Source organism: Dipodomys spectabilis, unplaced genomic scaffold, assembly GCF_019054845.1.
Source record: "Dipodomys spectabilis isolate Male_0828 unplaced genomic scaffold, ASM1905484v1 ptg000493l, whole genome shotgun sequence".
Lineage (NCBI taxonomy): Eukaryota > Metazoa > Chordata > Mammalia > Rodentia > Heteromyidae > Dipodomys > Dipodomys spectabilis.
The window spans coordinates 150365-175264 of record NW_024871170.1 but is presented as its reverse complement, the minus strand read 5'-3'; the positions used below and the strand labels follow the sequence as shown (position 1 = coordinate 175264).

The 24900-nt window shown below is 50.9% G+C and overlaps 2 protein-coding genes across 4 annotated transcripts; both read right to left on the bottom strand.

Moving 5' to 3' along the window:
• Positions 1–4910: 4910 nt before the first annotated feature.
• LOC122098836 (C-type lectin domain family 2 member D-like) lies at positions 4911–11323 on the bottom strand. 3 transcript variants are annotated; one of them, XR_006145820.1, is made up of 5 exons: positions 11265–11323; positions 9855–10021; positions 7849–8018; positions 7095–7198; positions 4911–5721 (listed from the first exon to the last, which is right to left on the bottom strand). XR_006145820.1 is itself a non-coding variant. In XM_042669296.1 (5 exons), the coding sequence occupies exons 1-5, from the start codon at positions 11296–11298 to the stop codon at positions 5520–5522; spliced, it is 645 nt and encodes a 214-aa protein (XP_042525230.1). In that variant the 5' UTR covers positions 11299–11318; the 3' UTR covers positions 4911–5519. The 3 variants fall into 3 exon arrangements, 2 of the variants coding, with proteins under 2 accessions (XP_042525230.1, XP_042525231.1); XM_042669296.1 differs by having other exon boundaries at positions 9855–9989; positions 11265–11318; XM_042669297.1 differs by lacking the exon at positions 7849–8018 and having other exon boundaries at positions 9855–9989; positions 11265–11318.
• Positions 11324–18073: 6750 nt separating this feature from the next.
• Positions 18074–24663, bottom strand: LOC122098825 (early activation antigen CD69-like). The gene is made up of 5 exons (XM_042669285.1): positions 24558–24663; positions 22511–22633; positions 21222–21421; positions 20566–20669; positions 18074–18367 (listed from the first exon to the last, which is right to left on the bottom strand). Exons 1-5 carry the CDS (start codon positions 24622–24624, stop codon positions 18259–18261), a joined length of 603 nt encoding a protein of 200 aa, XP_042525219.1. The 5' UTR covers positions 24625–24663; the 3' UTR covers positions 18074–18258.
• Between the last annotated feature and the right edge of the window lie 237 nt (positions 24664–24900).

The following is a 24900-nucleotide window of genomic DNA, read 5'->3' as shown; positions in this document are numbered from 1 at the left end:
GGAACTCAGGGAGCTGCCAAGGCTAACAGCCCTGGGTCTAAGACATTATAGCTACAAATAGCAGGTTACTAGGCAAGAATGTAAATGGCTGTTCCATTGGAAGGTAGACAGCTATGGGCATTAGATGGACAAGCTTGTGAACATTTCCATCGACTTCCCAGCTCTGGTTAATCTTGAAAGGGCAAACACATCATCTCCTCTTACTCCTGTCCACAGTTCCTGGTTGTCAGGCCTGGCCTCGTCCTGTGGTTTGCTCCTTGCTGGGATAAGTCATCCCCGTTGGCATTCATGGACTTTGAACTCAAGGTGTGGGCACTGTCCCTAAGCACTTCTGCTTGAGGCTAGCACCCTACTACTTTGAGTCACACGGCCACTTTTAGCATTTGGGCTGGTTAATCTCTTGAGCCATGCTTCCAGCATGAAATAGATTTTTGGAAGGTGTTTGGATGGCATGTCTGGTGCCAACGAGCTGCCTGTCAGACCACAGGGCCCTGGAACGTGCCAGGAGGCACACCTCCCCTGTAGGTGTTTCCATCCCTGGCAGCCACCCCCCCCCCGCCCCCCCCCTCCAGCAGCTTTAAGGAACCCAGATGCCCCCCCCCCCCCCCCCCCCGGCATTGGGATTTGGGTGGGACTTTTATAATAAGGCGGGGAAAAGAAGCCACATTTTGAAGGGCCGACTCTTGGAGCCCGTGGATACACTTAATTCAGTTAGGAAACAGAGCAGCAAGGATAGAAACAACACCACCAACACCAACCAACCAATCCAGCACCAATGGAGAGCTGAAGTGGGTCACCATGGCGACCAGACCAGAATAGGCCAGGAGACCAGGCACCGGACAGGAAGGAACGTGGAGGCACAGGGCATGGTGTCTTCCGGATGCCTGAGCCGTCCCAGGCTTAAAGGGGAGGTATTTAGAGACTGGCAACGTCAAGAAGTTAATGCAGAATCAGAGCACTGGGTGGAGCATTCCCTCCCGGGCGAGAGGTACCGGGATGGCTGTAAAGGGTTACTTAGGATTAGAAATTGACAATAAGTTGAGACCTGTTTGTCTGTTTCCATAGCCTGTGAGGGGAGGCAGGAATTCTGTTAGCAAGGCATATGAATATGAGTTGAAATCATTTAACACCTACACGAATGAAGAAGAGTTAGCCGGTGGAAGAGTGGGGGAGGGTATAGAAAACCCACCAGGTGTCTTTTATCTGTTCCTAGGCCTCAGTTTCCCCGTCAGAGATTGGGGGGAGGGGTTGCTGAGCGGGTTTTTTAAGAGCAGGCGAGCTCACCACGTTAGGCAGGGTGGGAGGGAGGGATTGTTATTTTGTGGCCTCCTAGGGGAGTTTGGCTCAAGGGAGAAAGGAAGAATTCAGATGCCAAAGTGGGTAGACTCAGGAAAGAGAATTGAATTATGGTCGGAGTCCCAAAGACATTTTGGGGTGGGAAAAGGAGAGCAGTGAAAGGAAAAGCCATTGGAGAAGCTGGTCCAGGGTGCCACTGCCAGTGATGGATTAAGGATGGAGACGGGGAGGGGCCCGTTGATTTGGGGTGTGGAAGGGAAGAAGGTGTTAGCCAGAGCAGGAGGCTGGAGAGTCAGGCAGGGAGGCAGGGACGGGAGTTAGCAGAAGAAGGAGTTTGTAGTTGACCAACCGTTTTCCAAGCCGGCTACAGGAAGGAAGAATACAGAAGAGGGAATCTGGGGGTGGGCGATGTCGGTGGGAGGCAATTCAGTAGGAAATGATCTCCAGTCTGGAGAGACAGAGACGGAGATCGAGGTGGAGCGGATACGTGACAAGGCAAGTTAGGAGCTGGTGGTTGGGAGATTCACAGCAGAGCAGGACTGAGTGGGCAGTGTAGGCCAAGTGGGGGGGGGTAGATGGGGGCAGGAGGGCTTGGATCCTAAGAGCTTTGACGGGAAGGAGGTAGAGAGGCTGCAGGAAGGGGGCGTCCTGGGTGTATAAATCCCAAACGACCATGGGTTGGAAGGAACCTCTTGGATGGGCTTCCTAGGTCATCATCAGACTGGGCTCCGTAGTCCAGATCAACGAGGTGCGGGCTCTTACGGCCAGGAGCTAGGTGCAGAGAGCGCTGTTGGCCAGCACGCACCCCGGGCCGGTGAGCTGGATGTGGCTGTGTGGGTCTGGCACAAGTCCAGGCCCCTGGGGTCCCAACTCTCAGGGTGAGGGGGGCAGCTAGCCCAGAGGTGATGGAGAGCCTGGCGCCCGGGAAGCCAGGATGAGCAAATCCACCGCGATGAACCCAGTTCCAGGCCACGCGCCACCACCGCGAGAGGGCATCAGACTCAGCCAGAGAACCACGCGGACGTCCAGGGAAGGGGGAGTGGAAGCCGGGGACCTGGGCGATCTGACTGCTTCATGTGAGGTTACCATGTATTCCGCTTACTGAAAAGGAAAAACCTTTCTCCATGAAGGCTGTGATTCCATCTCCATCGCTTTCAACCATGTGACCTGACTACGAAGCCCAAGGAAAAACCAGCACTTGGAAAAGGCCTCGGGAGAGGAGTTAGAAAAGATGGCTCCCTTCCCAAGGCCAATGAGATTGGTAACTACGTAGGCCGTGGGTCACGTCATTCCTGTGTCCAGCCATGCGAAGAGGGAACTAAGTTGTCTTAACTGCCTAACCAGTGGCATCAGCCTGCAAAGACGGTCTTTAACCAATACAGAGAGATATTGGGAGAGCGACAGTCCATACACGCTAGATGCCACACCCTTGCCGACCTTGCTCCATCACACCTGACCCAAAGCCTGCCGACGCGGGATAATAAAAACAAAGGCGAATCCCCACAAGTTAGACCATCAGGGGTGTATGAGCAGAGGATCTGTTTTACAACTGGATGTATTTCTAAAAAAAGAAGAAAAAAGATGCTAAGTCTGGATTCTTGGGACATGAAGCAAAACTGCTCATTTCCTAAAGGTAACTCAAGACTGTAGATAAAAAGTGGGCATTTTAAACCTTCAGCCTAGAGCATTTAAATGCAAATAGTAACGTTACAAAAAGGGATTAAAGTGGCTTTCCCCTTTGGGAAAATCTGAGACCAAAAAAAGTTTGAAAAATGAAATAGTCCTACAGGTTTATTTCAAAGTAGAAAAGATACATTAGGATCATTCCAGTTTGCCCTTCTAGTTCTTTCTTTTTTTTCTAACCGTTTCCAATTGTAACTTACTTAGTAAGTTCCAGGAAAGACCATGTGTATAGAACTACTTCCAATGATCATCTTTGCTGCTTTCAGTTTGTAAAAACTCGCTGATCTGAGAACTGCAGCTGGAAGCCAGCCAGGGCAGAGAAAAGTCCCTGTGAGATTGTCATCTCTAATCTGCCAGCAGAGTGCTCAAAAGCCGAGTTGCTTTGGGGCTCAAAGTGGCCAAGTGCTAGCCCAGAGCTGGAGAGCTGAGGGCCAGCGCTCAAACCCTGAGTTCAAGTCCAGCGACTGGCCAAGGAAAATGCCAAAGGTGCCTTTATCCCAGCATGGAAAACAATGTTATCCCAGCATGGAAAACCCCAACAATGTTAAACCATCCAGAGGCAATTACAAGGAACTGTTTGGATGACAAAAATGGTGTCGGATCCTGAGTTACTTGAGCTTGGCCCTCCAAAAAAAACAGATCAGAGCCAGAAGGTCATGGAAAGATAGTTTGTAAGCATGCCAAATGCTCATGTCTGTCTACTGGGCAAAACTTGCCAGTCATCTGTGATAGTGAACAGTATAAGCTAAGGTCGTAAAATGTAAATGTAATTTAAATCCCCAACCCCCTGTATCTGCTCAAAGTCTTAATTGGCAGCAGCTTTTGAGCTGGTACCTTTTGAGCTGGTACCAACCACATAAATTCATCTGTTAACAGGCTCAAGAAAAGGCCCTTACATTTGTTAAAAGTTACATGTTGAATGAAAAACGCTGGCAAGTAATTGTTAGTCACTTGTTAACAAGTTATTGGTAAACTCTATCTCCTTGTTGCTTTAATTGGAAATAAAAAAGGGCTTTCATAACAGACTCCTTTGCCACAGTTCAAAGCCATCCTAGCCACAAAGAATCCCTCGAAAACTCCATCTCCCAGCTAATCGGCATTGAGCCTGGCTGGAGACTCACCTTCAAGTATCCAGCCGAAGGCTGCACATGGTATTGGGACTCTAAGTGGCAGATCACTCACCTTGAGCAGAAGTGCTCAGGGACAGTGCCAAGGCCTCGAGTCCAAACTGTAAATGCCAACTGGGACAAGCTATCCCAGCAATGGACGCAGAGACACCGGCCAGGACAAAGCCAGTCACTTCCTCTTACCTTTGCAGAAGTAACCAGAACCAGGAGATGGAGAGAAATAGATGTTTGCCCACCTAATGTCCATACTCGTCTACCTTCTAACTGGACAGAGGGTTACCAGTCTTGCCTTTGCTACCTGCTATTTGTATGTATAGCAGGCTTCTGACTGGTAATGCCAACCAGTGCATTCTGCTCTCCCTACCCAGTTACCCAAAAGACCCTAGACACCCCCTTCCAGCCCTCCTGGCCCCAAATCCACTTATTCCTCCTTCCCCGTAAAGAGCTATATAACTGGGCTTCTACTCCAAATGGAACTTTCCCAGCCCATGGCCATTGTGTTTTTCTATGTCATTCAAGGTAGTTCACACTTGAAAGCCTAACTCCTCAGAGGGCTGAGGGTTGAAGATCAAAGCCAGCCTGGAAAGGATGTGAGACTACAATCTCAAGTTAACCAGCAAAAAGCCAGAAGTGGAGCTATGGCTTGGGTAGTGAGGCACCAGCCTTGAGCTAAAAAAATTTAAGGGAGAACACCCAGGTTTGAACCTTGAGTTCACACCCCAGTATCGGCATGTGTGTGTGCAACCTATGATATTGTTATATGGGAATTCAGTTGCAAGAAACAGACAAGCTACACCTGCAGAGGTCGAACTGGGAGTCTTTACTGAAGAGCCAGCGTCTGCAGGGAGACTCGTCTCAAAGACCTGCAGCCCACAACATAACTTGCACGAAGCTAAAACCACGTGTTAGGCATGGAGCTGAAGCCTTAACCAAAGCAGACCATAGAGGGGAAATACTCAAGGGCCAGCAAAGAAAACTAAATAGGGAAATACTCGGGCAAGCAGATCAGACCATTTAAGGAAAATCAAGGAAGAGCCTTCTCAGAAGCAAAGCTTTCCTGGAGCTAAATAGCAGGACATTTGCAATTCAAAGAATGGCCAGTCTTACCTCTGGGCTTCTCAGAGCTGGGTGAAAAGCTACCTCCACCCAGCAAGGCACCACCATGGCTGTGGGAACAAGACCCAGTATTCTTATTTCCATATGATATATGGTACACACACACTCCCACATACGCTGTGTGCTTACATACATTCCATATAGAATGCGTATGATACACGCATGTGTATATGACACAGCCATCTTGAATTCCAAGAATTGATGGGAAACAGCGAACACCTTTCTGCATGAATGTCATGCCCTTGCCTCCATGTTAACATTCATGTTATATTCCCATGTATTTCCTACCAACGTATATTAATGTAATATATATTTTTCACACGGGGAGCAAGGCTGTAGAGGATGCAGGCTGCACCCGCCCCCCGTTGCGATGGGTTTACTCCTTGGAGGGGCCCAGAGTGATTTGCTGCAAATCCATTTTTTGGGGTGTAAAATGATGGCAGGGTCCACTCCAGTTCGGTGCAGGTATGCGTATATTCCAAGCCTGGTCAGCTTAAGCCTGCAACAGAAGAGAGCCAGGAGATCCGCTGACTCTTATTAGATGTGTCTGTGGGTGGGGAGGGGCGAGAGGGAAAGGTTTGTTGGCTCCCAGTAGTGTTTGCAGCTCAACACAAATAGAAAGCCAAGTGAATCTGCATGGCTTTGATGTTGCTCTAAAATGTAGCTTGCATAAACAACAAAACCAGAACCAACAACCCGCCCGACATTCTGTATCTGGTGGAAGTGTAGGTGCACTGCCAGATATTTCAAATAGGTGACCGCTTGCCCTTTTCTGTTCTACGCTGATGCTCTACTGTTCCAACCATGCCTCCGGTCCAGCTTTTTTCCTATTTCCTTATTTTTACTTTCTTTTTTCTTTTGCCAGTCCTGAGGCTTGAACTCAGGGCCTGGGCGCTGTCCCTGAGCTTCTTTTGCTCAAGACTAGCGCTCTACCCCTTGAGCCACGGCCCCACTTGCGGCTTTTTCTGTGTATGTGGTGCTGAGGCATCGAACCCAGGGCTTCATGCATGCTAGGCGAGTGTTCTACCACTGAGCCACCTTCCCTGCCCAATTTTTATTCTTATCTTTAAGCAGTTGTATAGAGGAGCTGCTATTTAAGAAAGCTATTCATCCAAGTCCTCTACCTCTCCCCTCCCCTCCCTTGTCTTAATTTTGTAGGCTGTACATTGGATTCTTGTCTGTATTTCTCCCCTCTTCTCTTCAGTCCGACATTTTTGCTGGTGAATTGGAGATGAAGAGTCTTGGTCTTCCCTGGTGGCTCTTTAAAATGTGATTGTCAGATCAAGCTTTCTGTGTAGTTAGGATGACAAGGGTGAGCCACTGGTGCTCAGCTGTGATGTAGACTATTGTGTTATTCGAGATGCCTACACATCAGTATTGTCTGTAAGGAACGAATGCGATGCCCTCTTGGCACTGTGGAAATCAGATGGTACGAGGACCAGCGAGCATCACGCTTGGGGAGATTAAACATATTAAATTGCTGAGTAGTGGTAGCACCTATAATCCCAGCTACTCAGGAGGCTAAGATCTAGGAATGTGGGTCAAAGCCAGCCCAGGCAGGAAAATCCATGTGTCTCTTATCTCCAATGAACCATCAAAAAGCTAGAAGCGGAGCTGTGACTCAAGTGGTAGAGCGCCAGCCTTGAACACAAAAGCTTAGGGACAGGGCCCAGCCCCTGAGTTCAAGACCTAGGACCAGCATAATGAAGGAAGGAAGGAAGGATGGATTAAGTTATTTGATGATGATTTTCGCCATCATCCTCCCTCTGCGGCCATTTTGGTACTGGTCACAGAGATTCCAAGAACAGGGCAGGGTAGAGGGAGGTGTGATCTTACCTGGCTCAGGTGTGGGAATGGTAAAGCACAACTTACCAGGAAGGGGGTAGAGTTCCGTCCACCCAGCGCCACATGCATCCTGGCTCCCGCCTCAGGCCAATCCAGTACTGAGAAAAACTTGAATGGGACTGGAGGAAGTTCTGGAATGATGGATTCATAGCCACACTTTCAGGAGTATTCACGCAGGAAGCACTCCATTGAATCTCAGACCTGGAAAGCTCTCAGTGTTCGTGCGCTCCCAGGAGAGTTCTCGGATGGGACGTATCACCTCAGCTAATTCTGCAATCCTCTTTGGGGTTTTTTTTCTCCTCTTTCTGTTTTTTATTGTTTTGGTGCCCATCCTGGGGCTTGGACTCAGAACCTAGGCTCTGTCCCTGAGCTTTTGTGCTCAAGGCTAGTGCTCTCCTATTTGAGCCACAGACGTTCCTGCCAAGGCTGCTTCTGAATCACGATCCTCTCAGATCCCAGCCTCCCGAGTAGCTGGGATTACAGCACCATGCATTCAGAGCCGTATTGTTCCTAAGTATCTCCACTCAATTGAAAAGTCAAACGAGCCGGGTGCTGGTGGCTCACACCTGTAATCCCAGCTACTGAGGAAAATGAGATTTGGTTTGATCTAGGTTTGAAGGCAACCTGGGCAGGAAACTATGGGAGACCCTATCTCCAAGAAAGCATACAAAACAGAAGCCAGAAGTGGAGGTGTGGCTCAAGTGTTAGAGCACCAAAGCTCAGGGACAGCGCCCAGGCTCTGAGTTCAAGCCCCAGCACAGGCACCAAGAAAACGACTTACCAGTGTGTAGGGGCTGTCGAAGACCGCGAGGGTGGCTCCCTTGGAGACACAGAACCTCTGGCTTTCTTCCCAGCTGGCTGTTTTGTCAGAGAAGAAGAAGCATTCTCCCAGGTATCTGACCCACTTGTCCGGGCATAGGAAAGAGGCTGTGAGAGATTCCTGGTTTAGCACTACACAGGACGGAAACAAAGACCGAAAGTCCTGAATATTCTCGATCCGATTGGAAAGGTCGATTCGTTCTGTTGAACGAGATCCCTCCCCGCTCCAGGATCCCAGGCTCTACACCCTTTTATTTCTATTTTTCCAAGGAAGGACAGTTCCTAAATAATTGTCTTCTTTTTTTTTTCTTCCTTCTTCTCAATCCTCCTCCTCCTCTTCTTCTTCATGATTAAGTTGGAAGAAAAACGTTTCCTATCAGACACTCATGCCAATGTTGTGTCTCTCCCCTCAGCGCTGTACAGAAACCACTGTGATTCTGGCCCCTTTCCGTAGGTCAGCTGCACAGAATTACCCACTGGGGCCATGCTCTTCCACAACATAGCTGTCAGTACACACCCTGTGCTGAGCATTGCTTATGGATAACGTATCATCTATAACATATAGATAGGTAGATGTCTATCATTCATCTGTCTGTTTCCCTCCACATCTATTATCTTTCTGCCTATTTATCTATTGCTATTTGTCTGCCTTCCATCTGTCCTCCTGTCTATCTACTGTTATTTGTCATATGTCTATCATCTATCTGAGACAGATACAGAGGGAGAGAGAATCCTGAACCTCATAATGATATTTCTTCTAGTAACAGACCGCACGCAGCACTGCGGTTCCTTGGGAGTCTTTTTTTTTTTTCTTTTCTTTTAGTGCTGGTTCTGGGGCTTGAGCTCAGTCCCTAAACCTTTTCACTCAAGGTTGGCACTCTACCGCTTGACCCACAGTTCTACTTCTGGCTTTTTGGTGGTTCATTGGCGAGTCTCAGACTTTTCCTGCCTGAGCTGGCTTCAAACCCTCATCCTCAGATCTCAGCCTCCTGAGTGGCTGGTATTACAGGCGTGAGCCGCCTGGTGCTCAGGGAGATGACATCCCAGTTACTACAGCCATGGATCTCCTCCAGAACCCGTGTCTGAGCGTGCGCTCTACACAGCTAGGACTTTTAGACTCCTCAAGGCTGTCCCCACATCGGTAACGAAATCCACTTCTCAGGCTGCATGTCTGTTAATAAGAAACATGACAGCACCTAATTAGTTCCAGATAGACAATGGTCACGCGCCTATTCTTCTCAAGGGTGACTTCGTTTTTCTTCTTCTCAAAATGCTGATCCGGAAGTCGCTATGTGTTCTTGCCAGCCTCAAATACACTCTCCTGCTGCACAGCCTGCAGGATGTTGGGTTACAGGTGTGCCTCACGGTGCCCGGCCTTCACGTGCGGGGTTTTTCGTTTTGGTTCTGGTTAGATCTTTAGCTGATTGTGTTACAGACTGTTCTAACCTAAGCACTGGCGTTGTTTACTCATTCGTGGATTGTTATCTTTTAAGGCGCTGTGCAGATGGGGTGCAGATTCAGCATGCCAGTTCATGAGTTCTGAGCATTTGACCAATGTCTCCCCTGTTATCCTTCTCATATTAACATTTATTAAAAAGGAACATCCTGTTTTTATGACAAAGTACAAAACAATTGATCCCTACCTCGAACATTTCCCCTTTCCCCGGTCTGTATCAAATCAGGTATTTATTTATATATTTATTTTTTGGTGTCTGTCCCGGGGCTTGAACTCAGGGCCTGGGTGCTGTCTCTGAGCTTTTACACTCAAGGCTGGGGCTCTACTGCTTGGGCCACAGCTCCACCTCTGGATTGTTCTGAGCAGTTCATTGGAGATCAGAGTCTCACAGACTTTCCCTGCCAGGCTGGCTTTGAACCACGATTCTCAGATCTCAGCCTCCCAAGACGCTGGGATGACCGGCGTGAGCCACTGCTCGGGTGCTTGGCAAATCTCATTGTTTTACAACTCACCTATTAAAGGTATGGCCACTGTCACTGTTATTATAAACACCAGAGAGAAGACAAGCAAGACGATTTTCTGGACACGAGTCTTCTTTCTGTTCTCGTTGGGGTCATCTTCAGAATTCCCCAGGGTCTCAAGCTCACCTTGAATGAAAAGTTGGATGAGATGCTATTTCCTATAAAAAGATAATGCATCGCCGTGACTAGTGTGTGTAGAGTGTGGCAAAAAGCGACAAGAGATCAACACTCAACTCCAAACTAATATTTCCCCATGGTTAAGCATGATACAAAGTGCACAGTGTTTGTTCATTGAGAAGATAAGACACGGCGTAAAGTCTAGACAGATCCTGTTTTAAAGACATATTATAAAGTCTTCTCATGAAGGTTTACCTGGTTGAAATGTGGGCCAGTGGCTCATGCCTGGCATCCCAGCCACTCAGGAGGCTGAGATCGGAGGATCGCAGTTTGAAACCACCCCAGGCAGGAAAACCCATGGAACTCTTATTTCCAATGAACCAGCAAAAAGTTGGAAGTGGAGCTGTGGCTCATGTGGTAAAGCACCAGCCTTGAATGAAAAAGCTCAAGGGCAGCATCCAGGCTTAAGAGTTCAAGACCCAGGACCAACATAAAACAAGAAAAGGAAAAACAAAGAAATTACAAAAAAATTACTTCAGCATGGCACTGGTGTAAAATAGAAAAATAGAAATTTCACAAACCCTCATGCAGATAGGGGACTTGGCCAAAGAGACAAAAAAGAGTCAAAGATACAAAATAAATACCATGTGGATAAATGGTACTGGGAAAACAGTATCTATAGCAAAAGCTATAATTTTTTTTTTGGTCAGTTCTGGATCTTCAACTCAGGGCCTGGGCACTGTCTCTGAGCTTCTTTTCCTCAAGGCTAGTGCTTTACCACCTGAGCCACAGCACCACCTCTGGCTTTTTCTGTGTCTGTGGTGCGAAGGAATCGAACCCAGGACTTCATGCATGCTAGGCGAGCGCTCTGAGCCACCTGCCCAGCCTTCCCTGAGCCTTTTCACTCAAGGCTGGTGCTCTACTGCTTGACCCACAGCTCCACTTCTGGTTTTTGAGTGGTTCACTGGAGATCAGAGTCTCACAGACATTCCTGCCCAGGCTGGCTTTGAACCAGGATCCTCAGACCTCAAGCCTCCTGAGTAGCTGGGATGACAGGCGTGAGCCACGGGTGCTTGGCTCTATCTTTTTTTTCCTTTCACATTACCTGTACAGAGCTGCCCAAAAATGGCAGAAAGAAAAATCTAAGCACCCCACGGCTCTCGTGAGAACTTCCCTTTGCCTTGGGGCTGAAGGCATTTGGGTGGAGAGAGAGGAGAGCAGGCCCGATCGTTTCAGGAAAGGTCTGGGGCCTTCTGGAAGGGCGCTGGCCACTGTCTGGCTCACCTGAAGTCTGGGTGCCCACGGAGGTCATCAGCATCGCCCCCGTCCCAGCCTCTCTCCTGCTGAAAGACACAGGCGAAGGAGGAGACAGTGAGCCCACCAAGAAGCCAAGCAGATCGGGAGTGGCACACACGTGTGTTTGTGTGTGTGTGTGTGTAAGCCACTGTGCTGCAGATACAGCTTCAACAATGAGGATGAGTGTGAAGGAGGGGGGGAGAGGGGGAGGAGGGAAGAGGAAGAGGAGGAGGGGGAGGGGGAGAGGAAAGAGGAGGAGGAGGAGGAGGGGGAAGAGGAGGAGGATTTTGATTGTTCCAGTTTTGTGATCACAAAATTCACTAAGGATCTTGAACCCGGGTCTTGAACCCGGGCCCTGGCGCTTGGCCGCAGCACCCCTCTGGCTGGGCTCACTGGAGGGGCTCTCCCCCGGCTTCCCGGTGTGGCTCCACCCCATCCTCGGTCTCAACCCCGAGGAGCGGGGAGCGGGTCCGGGTGGGAACCGGCCCCAGGGGGAGCTGGAGGGAGGAGCTCGGAGCGGTGCCAGGCCCGGGTTCTCCCGTCCCCCGCGCGCTCCCCCAGCCCCCCTCCCCCTCCCCTCCCCTCCCCCTCCCCTCTCCCCTCCCCTCCCCCCTCCCCTCCCCCCCCCCCCCCCCCCCCGCGAGGAGCAGCTCAGACCGCCCCTTCCTTCCTTCCCTCCCCCTCCTCCCTCCTCCCTCCCTCCCCTCCCCCTCCCCTCCCCCCTCCCCTCCCCCCTCCCCTTCCCCCCCCAGGAGCAGCTCAGACCGCCCCTTCCTTCCTTCCCTCCCTCCCCCTCCTCCTCCTCCCTACCTCCCTCCCACCCTCCCTCCCCTCCTTCCTTCCCTCCCTCCCTCCTTCCCCCTTCCTTCCCTCCCACCCTCCCTCCCCTCCTTCCTTCCCTCCCTCCTTCCCTCCCTCCCTCCCTTCCTTCCTTCCCTCCCTCCCTCCTTCCCCCTTCCTTCCCTCCCACCCTCCCTCCCCTCCTTCCTTCCCTCCCTCCCTCCCTCCTTCCCCCCTCCCTCCTTCCTTCCCCCCTTCCTTCCCTCCCACCCTCCCTCCCTCCCTCCCTCCTTCCTTCCTTCCTCTCTTTCTTTCTCTCTTCATTTTTTTGTTTTTTTTTTGGGTCCGGTCGTGGGGCCTGAACTCTGGGCCTGGGCGCTGTCCCTCAGCTCTTCAGCTCAAGGCTAGCGCTCTACCACTTGAGCCACAGCGCCACTTCCAGCTTTTTTCTTTTTGCTTATGTGGTGCTGAGGAATCAAACCCAGGGCCTCAGGCATGCAAGGCAAGCGCTCTACCACTGAGCCACCTTCCCAGCCCCTCTCTCTTCTTTTTTCTCTGTCTCTTTTTCTTATTATTGCTATCAGAGAACCCCTTATTCACTCATGGAAACACACCAGTGCAATCTACGTTTTAATAGTTCTAAGTTAGTTTATTTATTTCGGCTCACATGGGAATTAAACCCGTCGTGACCAATCGTGACACTATTTGCCAGGACAGACAATCCCCCAGGAGACAGGGCGGCTCGGCATTGTAATTCTTGCCCTTTTCTTTGTCTTTTATTTTCTCTCTCTCTCTCTCTTTTTCTTCTTTCTTTTTAGCCTTACGTGTGCTGGGCAGGATCTCCCCAGCCACGCCTCCAGCTCTGTCTGTCTGTCCGTCTGTTTTTAAAGGCAGGATCTCAATTCCTGCCCCCGTGCAAGTCTAGACTGCTGTCCACCCATTTCTGGCCTCCTCTTGTTGTACAGTGACCCTTTCCCCCTCCACTGAAATGGATCTCTCGGATTCTCCTGCCCGGGCTTGACGGTGCAGGATGTCAGATGTGGCCCCTGTGCCCGGCTATGGACTGAGAAGGCAGCTTATAGACTTGTCTAGAAACTCAAGCTGGCCTCGAATCACAATCCTCCCATCCCAGTCTCCCACGTGGTTTGGGTGACAGGTGGGGGAGTACTCATTCTGTTCCCAGGGCTTGAGCTATCCGACTTGGCTGCTTTCATCCAGGCTGGCGCTCTACCACGTGAGCCACAGCTCCATTGTTGGCGTTTTGCTCGTGGATTGGAGCTGAATCTCTAGGATATGTCTGCTCTGGCTGGCTTTGAACTGCGATCCTCAGATCCCCGTCTCCTGAGTAGCTGGGATGACAGGTGTGAGCCACCGGTGCTGGGCCTTCTGCTTATTCTTTTGTCATCTTGTATAGCCTTCTTCCTGGAAACTTCCAGAACCAGGTTCCCTCACATAGCGAGCCCTCTGCAAAGCCGTTGCGTGTGGATGTGAGGAAAGCAAACCCTTTCGTTCTGCGGTCCGCTTTAGTTCAAAGCTTGAGGTGGTCTCGCTAAGGTGAAATCCCGTTTTCATTGGGTTAAGACGTCGGCCTCTGCGATTGGAGGTCAAGAATCAGCCATTCCTGCAGGTGGCGCTGTGGCCCAGCGCGGGAGAGCCAAAGCTCACAGACGGCCCCCAGGCCCCGAGTTCAAGGCCCGGGACCGACAGAGCAAAACAACAGCAAAAGTACCAATCCGTTCGTGGATCTGGAAGGCTGAGGAGATGATCAAGTTCGTGCGCAGACTCGGCTATTGTGTTTGATTCCTTTTGGTGCTGAGGAATCAAACCAGGACCTCAAGAGGCCTTTTCCGTCTCCCGAGAACAGAGGCTGCCTCCTGGAGGCCATGGGTGACCGCTCAGCCTTCTTGGCCGTCCCTGAGAGAGGCAGTCTTATTTCTCTGGGTGTCTTTCCATTCTTTTCCCATGGCGGCCTCTCAATGGAGACCCACGAGGAGAAAGCAGACGCGCTTGGTTCCTGATCCTGAGTCGCGAGCTTAGGAATCTCGTCGGCACAGGCCATGTGCACGTCTTTCTTCATTGCATATCAACTCTCAGCTTAGAAAACAGAAGGCGCCCTGCCCAGTCCCAGTGGCTCCCCGCCTGCCATCCCAGCTACTCAGGAGCCTGAGACCCGAGGATCATGGTTCAAAGCCAGCCGGGGCAGGAACGTCCACGAGACTCGTTGTCTTCAATGATCCAACAAAAAGCCACAAGTGGAGCTGTGGCTCAAGTGGTAGAGCACCAGCCTTGAGCCAAAAAGCTCAGGAACAGCACCCAGGACCTGAGTTCAAGTCCCATGACTGGCACACACACACACACACACACACACACACACACACATACACACCCATGTGGGAACCTCTGAAGCGGAGCTGCGAACCCTGGGGAGAGGTTGGAATGCCACCCCCGACAGCACACTCGGAATGCGGGGAGCCGGCCACAGACAGCTCTGGAGATGGGTGAAGACCCCCACACACCCCGGCCCATCTCTCCTTAGGCCGGGGACCTTCTAGGCCCGAGGAAAGACCTTGACAACGTAGCTGAGTGGACTCATGCCCGGACGCTCCCTGGGGAGGGAACGGTGTCTCCCAAACTGGGTCTTGGCTCTGATGGCGACACTGACAGAGATGCCTTACGTTCTGCAAGTGTCCACGGTGACCTTCCCCATGCGAAGGCAAATGCAGGCGCTTGCGTGTGGGACCTCGGGGTGCAGATGCAAGAGCGCCCTGGGCACCCCTGGCTCTCGGATCCTCCTCTCCCAGCTCTTCTCTGTCTCTACCTTCTCTAGTGTTCTTTGGCAACACACACACACACACACACACACACACACGCATGCACACACACACGCAGCATGCACACACAGCTGCTTTCACACCGCCGCCAGGGGGCGCTGCAGCCGGTGTTCCCGCACACCGATGACTTCAAGGTTTTAATACCAGAATTCTTTTTCTGGTTTTTTTTTTTTTTTTTACACCATCGTGGGACTCGAACTCAGGGCCTCCCGTGATTTGGCTTGGCGTTCTTGCTCAGGGCCGGTGCTCTTCCGCTCTAACCACACCTCTGCTTTTCAAACATGTTTTTCATTTTTTAAAATGAGCATTGTTGTATCATTTTACTTTTTGTTACCATTATCATGGTGGTTTTCAAGGCCGTCTCGGTCTTTAGTCAGACAATCGAATCCTCTCCGCGCCACCGAATCCTGAGTTTTGGTGGAATAAATGGCCCCGGGGTTTTTCACTGCTAAACACTTCCCTTGGATAAACGTATCTGTGGCTCGATCTCCTCAGTGAAGTGGGAAAAGTAGCTACCCCAAAAGACATCAATAAACCATTTTCTTCTGTGCCTTTTGTGCCAGCACCGATTTCTGAGGAGCCTCGGTACTGATTGCACAACTTATAAATAATACTTTCAGCACAATTGACTGTAATTACCCAAAGTGAGCAGATCTTACAGATAGAACTGTGGTGTCTGTGTGTGTCTGTGTGTGTGTGTCTGTGTGTGTGTCTTGTGTGTCTGTGTGTCTGTGTGTGTGTCTCTGTGTGTGTGTGACTGTGTCTGTGTGTGTCTGTGTGTGTGTACCTGTGTGTGTGACTGTCTCTGTGTGTGTGTGTGTGTCTCTGTGTGTGTGTGACTGTCTCTGTGTGTGTGTGTCTGTGTGTGTGTCTGTGTGTGTGTATCTGTGTGTGTGACTGTCTCTGTGTGTGTGTGTGTGTGTCTGTGTCTGTGTGACTGTGTGTGTGTATCTGTGTGTGTGACTGTCTGTGTGTGTGTGTGTGTGTGTGTCTGTGTCTGTGTGACTGTGTGTGTGTGTGTCTGTGTGTCTGTGTGTGTGTGTGTGCTAGTCCTCAGGCTGGAACTCAGGGCTCGAGTGTTGTCCCTGAACTCTTTTTGCTCAAGGCTGGTGCTCTACCATCTGAGCCACAGCTCCACTTCCAGTTTTTGGGTGGTTCATGAAAGTCTCACAGACTTTTCCGCTTAGGGATGGCTTCGCACTGTGATCCTCAGAGCTCAGCCTCCTGAGTAGCCAGGATGGCAGGCGGGAGCCACCGTGCTCAGCAAACAGGAAGTTATTTTTGTTTTTTAACATCAAGGTTCACTATATTCTAATTTCTCCTTTTTTTTTTCTTTTTTGGGTCAGTACTGGGGTTTGAACTCAGGACCTTGCACTGGCCAGGCAAATGCTCTTCCACTCGACACAGCCCTCAGCCCTCAGTGCTGTCCCTTATTTTCCTCAGACAGTGTTTCCTGCTTTTGCCAAGAGCTGGCATCCAAATGAGATTCTTCTTCCTCCACTGCTCAGAGAGCTGGGATTACAGTTCTGTGCTACCAGACCCAGCCAGACCTGTTTTCTGCTTTCTCCTGTAACTTTTTTTTTCATCTGTCATGGAGCTTGGGGTTTGGGCGCTGTCCCTGAGCTCTTGTGCTCAAGGCTAGTGATCTATCCCTGAGCCACAGCGCCACTTCCAGTTTTCTGGTGGTTCATTGGAGATCAGAGTCTCATGGACTTTCCCGCCCAGGTTGGCTTTGAACCGTGATCCTCAGATTTCAGCCTCCTGAGTAGCTGGGTTTATGGGCGTGAGTCACCAGTGCTTGGCCTCTTATAACATATTTTAAAGTCCACTTTGAATGAGAACTTCTTGGAAACCATAATGTTGATTGTACTTTTTATTTTCACACACATACAAAAGCAGCTTATACTTGTGCTGAATACAAAAAAAATACAAAGAAATAAGACACTTTATTGCACATGAAAAAAATTGCACATGGAAAAATTCTTAGGACAAAACTGGTTAGGAAAAAGCACATGCTGATGATCAGCCCGGCTGGACTCACACCCAGAGTTTCACCAAAGTTGCAAAGTATTTCCTTACAGATATGGACCAGCTGGCACTTTGCACATGCTCCAGCTTTTCACAGATGTTTTACAAATACTCCTCATATTCTTGGCTTCTGTTTCTTCTTTGAAAAAAACAATACACAGAGTTTTCTTCTTAAAGACAGACCTGTCTACCTTGAGGAGAACATAGAAAATCTCCTATTCTTTTAAGGAAAAATGTGTAAAGTTATTTGACAAATCACTCTACGTGGAGAAAATAGTACAAAGCTTAGCTTTATAAGCATTTGTCCACAAATAACATCTTGTGATATCAATCAAAATTCCCTTTATTTACTTTTTTTGGGGGGGGCTAGTACTAGGCTTGAACTCAGGGCTGGGGTGCTGTCCTCGATCTTTGCTCAAGGCTGGTGCTCTACCACTTGGCCCACACACCCATGTCTGCCTTTTGCTGCTTCCTTGAAGGTAAGAATCACAAGGATTTTTCCGCCCTCAGATCTCAGCCTCCTGAGCGGCTGGAATGACAGGCGTGGGCCACCGGCACCAGGTCTTCACCTTCGTATGTTTTTCTACCATCTTTTAACTCCTCCGAATAACGAGAATGCATGACAGGTTGCTTATGTTTTGTAGTCATTCAACAATAAATAATAACTTTAAATCTGCTCATTATATTACCTCTGGCTTTAAGAAAGTTCATAAAGTGCATGTCAACAATTTTACAATCACAATTTTTTTGCGGGGGGGGGGGGGGGCGGGGATGGATACCGGGATTTGAACTCAGGACAGGTGCTCTACCCCTTGAGTGACGCCCCAGTCATCATTCACTCATTCCTGGACGTGGTTATGCATCCGTCTATCATGTCCGCTTGCGGCCAATAGCATCCTGGCTTTGTGGAACGTCTCTCTGCTCCGTCCTGCCTTTCTGTTTAGATTTCGAAGAGAACTATGAAGTTTGCTCCACGAGTCTTTTCTTTTTAAGTTCAGAGAGTAGCGTCCATCCCAACAGCTTCACAGTTCCAAGGCCTCCGTGTACACATAGTCCACAGTTACCTGTTTCTGTGTGTGTTGTGTGTGTGTGTGTGTGTGTGTGTGTGTGCACTGGTCCTGGGGCTTGAACTCAGGGCCTGGGTGCTGTCCCTGAGATTCGTTTTTCTCAAGGCGAGCGCTCTACTGCTTGAGTCACAGTGCCGCTTCGGACGTTTTCTGAGTAGTTTGTGGGAGACAAGGCTTTCCTGCTGGGACAGATTTCTGACCTCCATCCTCAGTAGCGCCAGCCTCCTGAGCAGCTGGGATTACAGGCGTGAGCCACCACACCCGGCGACTTCCTTGTTATCTGATGTCTTTGCTGCAAATCCACGGCAGTCTCTCCTGACAGTCCATCTGACCCACATCTGTGCTGTTGAGAAACGCACACCGCTCGGATTCTGTACGGTTGAACCTGGTGAATCAGAAAGCAGTCTGGGATTATTTCTGACATGTCATTTCCTGCCTCTGAGTGGCAGCCTTTGCTCCTCTGTGTTGTTATGGTCAGGAGTCTGACAGTCTAATAATCAAATAATCATAATTTAATGCATACAGATAAGAGCCAAGAAGGAAGAGAATTCCCTGGGTGGGTGGGTAGGGCTCAGGGTGAAGTGTTCCATCCATCCCTTGTCATGTCTTCAAAGGATGATTCTTTTTTTTTTTTTTGGTCAGTCGCAGGACCTGAACTCTGGGCCTGGGCGCTGTCCCTGAGCTCTTCAGCTCAAGGCTCGCGCTGTATCACCTGAGCCACAGCGCCACTTCTGGCTTTGTGGTGGTTCATGGGTGATAAGAGTCTCATGAACTTTCCTGCCTGGGCTGGCTTTGAACTGTGATCCTCAGATCTCAGCCTCCTGAGTAGCTAGGATTGCAGGCGTGAGCCACCAGCACCTGGTATACTTTTCTTTTTAAAGAGACTGAGAAATTCGTCCAACTACGTTTTCCAACAGCAAAGATAAACACCGAAGTGTTTACACATCCCTCAAGAAACTAATGCCATTTAACTACAGGTAATGACCACAGAAGTGGTAAGGTTCTCTAGGTTTATTTACCAAAAAGCCAATAATAAATTAGGTATTAAAAATATTAGTCTTGGGGCTGGGCAGGTGGCTCAGTGGTAGAGTGCTTGCCTTGCATGCGTGAGGCCCTGGGTTCGATTCCTCAGCACCACATAAGCAAAAAGAGAAAAGCCGGGAGTGGCGCTGTGGCTCAAGTGGTAGAGCGCTAGCCTTGAGCTGAAGAGCTGAGGGACAGCGCCCAGACCCAGAGTTCAGGCCCCACAACCGGACCCCCCCCAAAAAATTAGTCTTTATCCCCACAGGAATAAAACTGGGAAACAAAAGAAGACATTTCTTCCCATCGCCCATCTCCTTCCTGACGGTAGAGATGACTCTTGGCCTATTTCCACACTAATGACTCATTCTCCAGCCTGTTAAGAAATAGGTACCAGAAGCCACTATTGAATGGGATCTAGGTAATAACAAAGAATGTAACCAAATTCTGGATTTCTTTCAAGCACTCCAAGGAGTAGGTGGATGTTAGCGCCAAATACAAACACACGTGAACACACGCAGGGTCCTGTGCATACTCATGTGCATCTACGGCTGTGCATTTGTGAATGTGCACAGCACCTAATCATCCACATGAAAACACAATGTTCAGCTAGGAAGGAGGCTCAGTGGTAGAGCGCTTGCCTGGCATGCATGAAGCCCTGGGTTCAATTCCTCAGTACCACATACACAGAAAAAGTTGGAAGTGGTGCTGTGGCTCAAGTGGTAGAGGGCTAGCCTTGAGCAAAAGAAGCTCAAGATAGTCACAGGTGTGAGGTGCCATGGTGAAATCATTTTGGAACAATTAGTCACAAAATAGAACATTAGGAATTTGCCAGGCACCAGTGGCTCACGGCTGTCATGCCAGCTACTCAGGAGGCTGAGATCTGAGGGTCCGAGCTCAAAGCCAGCCCAGGCAGGCCATTCCATGAGACTCTTATCTTTAATAAACTATTCAAAAAAAGAAAAAAGAAAAAAAAAAAGCTGGAAGCGAAGCTGTGTCTCAAGTAGCAGAGCGCTAAGCCTTCAGTAAAGGAAGCTCGGGGACAGATCCCAGGTCCCGAGTTCGAGCCCTTGGATTGGCACCAAAAAAAGACAGAAAAGAAAAAAGAAAAGTGAGAATTTGAAGCGTTTTCTAGACTGGGGTGGGGGCGGGGCTGTGAGCAGGAGGGGGATGGACGGCGGACAGAGTCGCGTGAGCTATGCCCATGAGTGAAAATGGAACGGGGAAATGATGGGATCGGCCGGGGATGGAGTGGGGGGCGGGGGGACTCTGGTCAAGGTGCCGTTGGACACAGAGAGGCATGTTCAATAAATAAAACACCCTTGTGCAGCCAATTGCTGCTCATAAAAATTAAATTAATTGGATAAATTAAAAAAAAACAGGTAAAATCCCACATTTATAAACGTATGGCCAGCCTTGTGTTCCCACGCAGCCTTCCTATCTCACACACGGACGAAGGGGGGGAAGATCAAAAGCAGGAAACACGAAAGAGGAGAGGTGTAGTGTTTCTGAGCAGTCTTGGGGAGACGTGTCCCGGAAGTGGGGTTTCTTCTGGTGGCTTACCTGCCGATAACCTCCTTGCCATCGGGCCCCCTCCATTTCTGCCCTGCTTGATTTTTCAGCTCAATCCAGTGTGGAGCACTGCCAGCATAGCGTTGAAGAAAGGTCTGACAACACAGAGCGGGTGTTAGCAGCGCGGCCCAGCGCCAGGGCTCCCACCTGTAATCCCGGCTCCTCAGGAGTCTCTCAGACACAGCTGAGAGACTCTGATCTCCAATTCATCCACAAGAAGCTACGGCGGACGTATGTGGCTCAAGGGGTCAAACACCAGCCTTCAGCACATAAAGATCAACTAGAGCAGGAGGCCTGACCCCAGTCCTGGCACACAATAAACGAACAAATAAACTGAACTAAGTAAGTGTGTCATGAAACATTTTACTGTTGTTGGTGTTGGTCCTGGGACTTGAACTCAGGGCCTGGGCGCTGTCCCTGAGCTTTTGTTCCTCAAGGCTAGCACTCTACCACTTGAGCCACGGCGCCGCTTCTGGCTTTTTGGTGGTTGGAGATAAGAGTCTCACGGACTGTCCTCAGATGGATCCTCAGAGCCCCTGAGTAGCCAGGATTACAGGCGTGAGCACTGGTGCCCGGCCAGACGGACTTTGAAAAGGGTAGATTTTTTTTTGAAATCATAAAAGAAACACAACAAACAAATGCCTTACCAGCTCCTTTGGAGAGTCCAGGACAGCAAGAGCAGCGCCATCTTTGGAGCAGGAGCTTCGGGCCGAGGGCCAGGTTTCTCTCGTGGTGGAGACGAGGTAGCATTTCCTCTGGTGGGCGACCCACTCAGGGGAGCAGGGCGAATCCTGGTGGTCTGCGGGCGCGGCCAGCTCGGGGAGGCCCGGGCAGTTGTACTTGCCCACTGGGAGAGAGGATGGGAGTTTGTTAGCCGTGGAAGGAGATGAACCGCTCAGCCCGGGGCCTCAGGTTCAGCAAGAGTCAGGGCCGGGCCCTGGTCAATTGTGTGACTTTCCTGGCCGCCAGCTGGTATCACACGGGAGGTGGGCGGAGGGGGTGGGCTCAATCATCACGTCACAAGGGGGCAGGGAGCCTGGTGTGGTGGCTCCCGCCTGTCCTCCCAGCTGCCACTCAGGAGGCTGAGAGCTGAGGATCACGGTTCAAAGCCAGCCCGGGCAGGAAAGTCCGTGAGACTCTGATCTCCCATGAACCAGCAGAAAAAGCTGAACGTGGCGCTGTGGTTCACGCGGTAGAGCGCCAGCCTTGAGCAGAAAAGCTCAGGGACAGCGCCCAGGCCCCGAGTTCAAGCCTCAGGACTGGCACTAAGAAAAGAAAGCTGATCGGGAAATGGGGAACATCTTGGAAAAGCCTTTGAGCTAAAAACAATGCCGGGCGCAGAACGATCCAAGTCAGGCTTTGAATCTGAATTCACAGATGCAGCCGGGAGCCAGTGGCTCACATTGGAAAAGTCAGCGTAAGCAGGAAAAGTCCAGGAAATGTGTGTGTGTGCGTGTGTGTGTGTGTGTGTGTGTGTGTGTGTGTGGATTTGTCAGCCGTGGGGCCTCAACTCGGGGCCTGGGCGCTGTCCCTGAGCCCTTTGACTCAAGGCTGGCGCTCTACCACTTGAGCCACAGCTCCAGTTCTGGCTTCTGTGTGTATCATTGGAGGTCACGGCCTCACAGACTTTCCTGTCCGGGCTGGCCTCAAACCACGATCCTCAGGCCTCAGCCTCCCGAGTTGCTGAGCTGACAGGCGAGAACCATGCAACTCTTCTCTCCAATGGAGCAGCCAAAAGCCAGGAGTGGAGCCGTGGCCCAAGCAGTGGCGCGCCAGCCTCGAGTGAGAAAAAGCCAAGGGAGAGTGTTGAGGCCATGAGTTCAAGCCCAGGACTGGCACAAGATGAATGAATGAATGAATGAGTGCGGGTGATCCCCCGGACGATGGCGTTTGGCGGTGGGGAGGGCCCGGGAACTCACGTGGGCCCTGCACTCACCGGACAGCGCGACCAGGGCGATGATGAGGGCGGTGGTGAAGGCCACGGACGCGGCGGCCACGGGGATGGGCACCCGGATGGATCCTTCGGCTCCGGACCCGCCGTGGGCGTGGGGGACGCGGTCTGGAAGACACAGGAGGCCGGGCTGCACAGGGCGCACGGTGCCCTTTCCAGGCACTGAAGGAAAGCAGGCCAGTGGGTGGCCAGGACTCCCGCCTGGCATCCCAGCTGCGCAGGAGGCTGAGCTCTGAGGATCACGGTTCAAAGCCAGCCCGGGCAGGAAAGTGTAAGATGAACATCACCAGTGAACCACCAAAAAAGCCAGGAGCGAAGTTATGGCTCAAGTGGTAGAGCACCAGCCTTGGTTGAAAAAGCTTATGGACAGTGCCCAGGCTCAGCGCACACACAGACACACAGACAGACACACACACACAGACACACAGACACACACACACACACACACACACACACACACACACACACGCCAGCAACTACAGTAATCAGATTGAAAAGCATCTTATTTTTCAATATGGACAATTCCCCTCTAGGGCTCTTTTTCTCCTGTGGATCTGCGTGAAGAGCTTGCAGAAGAGGCTTTCTCTCGTCTGTTTTCTTTTTCTGCACTGGCCAGTGGGACTTGAACTCAGGTCCCGGGGTTTTGCTCGCGTTTTCCTCAAGGCTGGTGCTCTACCTCCTGAACCACCCGTCCACCTCCATCAACTCCCATCGCCTTTCCCCTCTCCTCTTCTCTTCCTGCTGTTGTTTATGGGGCTTGAACTCAGGGCCTGGGCGCTGCCCTGAGCTTTCTACTCAAGCCTGGGCCACAGATTCACTTCCAGCTTTGTGGTGGTTCAGTGGAGAGAAAAGTCTGTCCTGCCTGGGCTGTGATGCTAAGATCTCCTGCTGGGATTACAGGTGTGAGCGCTGGTGCCCGGCTTCCCTCTCTGGGTCTGAATGCAGCACTTCCTGTTTGCACACAGTTACCACCAGACACAGCCTGGGGCAGGCTGGAGAGCAAGTTCAGAGATGGGGCAAAGCCTTGGCTGTCTCTCAGCTGTACAGCTGGGGCTCGGTCCTACCGCGGTGCTGGCTGCCCAGTATCCACCAGAACCCCGGACCTGAGGGCCAGCTCAGCCCAGGACCCGCCCAGGAAGCTCCGAAGCTCATTCTCACCCATTTCCCCCGGCTGTGGGCTGTTGCTCACTGCGGGTTGATTGATCACCATGGTGACAAAGCGCTCTCCCCACAGCGCACCTGCAGGTCCTGCGCAGCAGTGGAAAGTTCAAACGGATCCACCTATTTTTTTTAACCTATTAAATTACACACGAGTGAATCCAATACTACAGCCGGGCGCAGGTGGCTCACGCTTGTCATCACAGCCACTCGGGAGGCTGAGATCTGAGGATCGCCAAAAAGCCAGAAGTAGAGGCTTGGCTCAAGCTAGCCTTGAGCAAAAGAGGTTCAGGGATAGCACCGAGGCCCCGAGTTCAAGCCCCAGGACAGACACACACACACACACACACACACACACACACACACACACACACACAGAAAATAATCTTCTTAATTATGGGGGAAAGAAAATTTTTTCTTAAGAGAGGCGACTCAAAGAAAGATGGAAAAAAACCTCCAAAACCATATGAAATCCATCCTTGGAACGTGTTTTCCTCTGGCCTGGTGTATCTGATTGTCTCCGCTGTTAAAAGGTACTCACCTCTCCCTTATTTCTACTTCATTTCTATTTTATCTGATGCCGGCGGTGGGGCTAGAACTCACGGCCTCTGCTCTGTTCCTTGCTTTATTCTTATTCACAGCTGGCGCTCGACCCCCTGAGCCACGCCTCCACGTCCACCTGTGCGTGGGCTCGTTGGAGATCAGAGTCTCACAGACTTTCCTGCCCTGGGCTGGCTTTGAACCGTGATCCTCAGATCTCAGCCTCCCGGGTAGCTGGGATGCCAGGCGGGAGCCACCAGCTCCTGGTGCCTGAAGATTCCCCCCACAAGTGTGGATGTCGCCAGGGGGTAAAGCAGAAGCCCAGGCCACTTACTTTCTGCTGCTCTGTCCAGGTGCAGTGAAGAGCTATCCTCGGTTCCAGAACCATCTTCAGCGTGCATCTTGGGTCTCCAGGGCTTCCCGGTGGATCTGAAGGTGCTGTGCGGTGAGGTTGTGCTCCAGCTGGGGTTCTGGGGGTTTATATTGACTTGGGGTGTCTCCACCCCTTCCTCTCACGCCTCCTTGCTCGCCGGGGACCTTGATCTCTTTTGTTTCTGCCCCAGCCCCGAGCCTGTGGTCAGGTGGATTTTCCCTGCTGTCTGAAAGCAGATTTCTCGCCAACTGAGGTAACAGGTACAGAAAGGTGAATGGATTTCCCCAGAAGCACGCACATCCTT

Coding starts and splice junctions, on each gene's coding strand:
- LOC122098836 (XM_042669296.1), bottom strand. CDS start 11,298: ATGCTGATGACCTCCGTGGGCACCCAGACTTCAG. Junction 9,990..11,264: donor CGTGGGCACCCAGACTTCAG/GTGAGCCAGACA, acceptor TTTTCATTCAAG/GTGAGCTTGAGACCCTGGGG. Junction 5,722..7,094: donor GGAACTCTACCCCCTTCCTG/GTAAGTTGTGCT, acceptor CTTCTGTTGCAG/GCTTAAGCTGACCAGGCTTG.
- LOC122098825 (XM_042669285.1), bottom strand. CDS start 24,624: ATGCACGCTGAAGATGGTTCTGGAACCGAGGATAGCTCTTCACTGCAC. Junction 22,634..24,557: donor CCTGGACAGAGCAGCAGAAA/GTAAGTGGCCTG, acceptor TGTGTCTTCCAG/ACCGCGTCCCCCACGCCCAC. Junction 18,368..20,565: donor GGCAAGGAGGTTATCGGCAG/GTAAGCCACCAG, acceptor CTGATTCACCAG/GTTCAACCGTACAGAATCCG.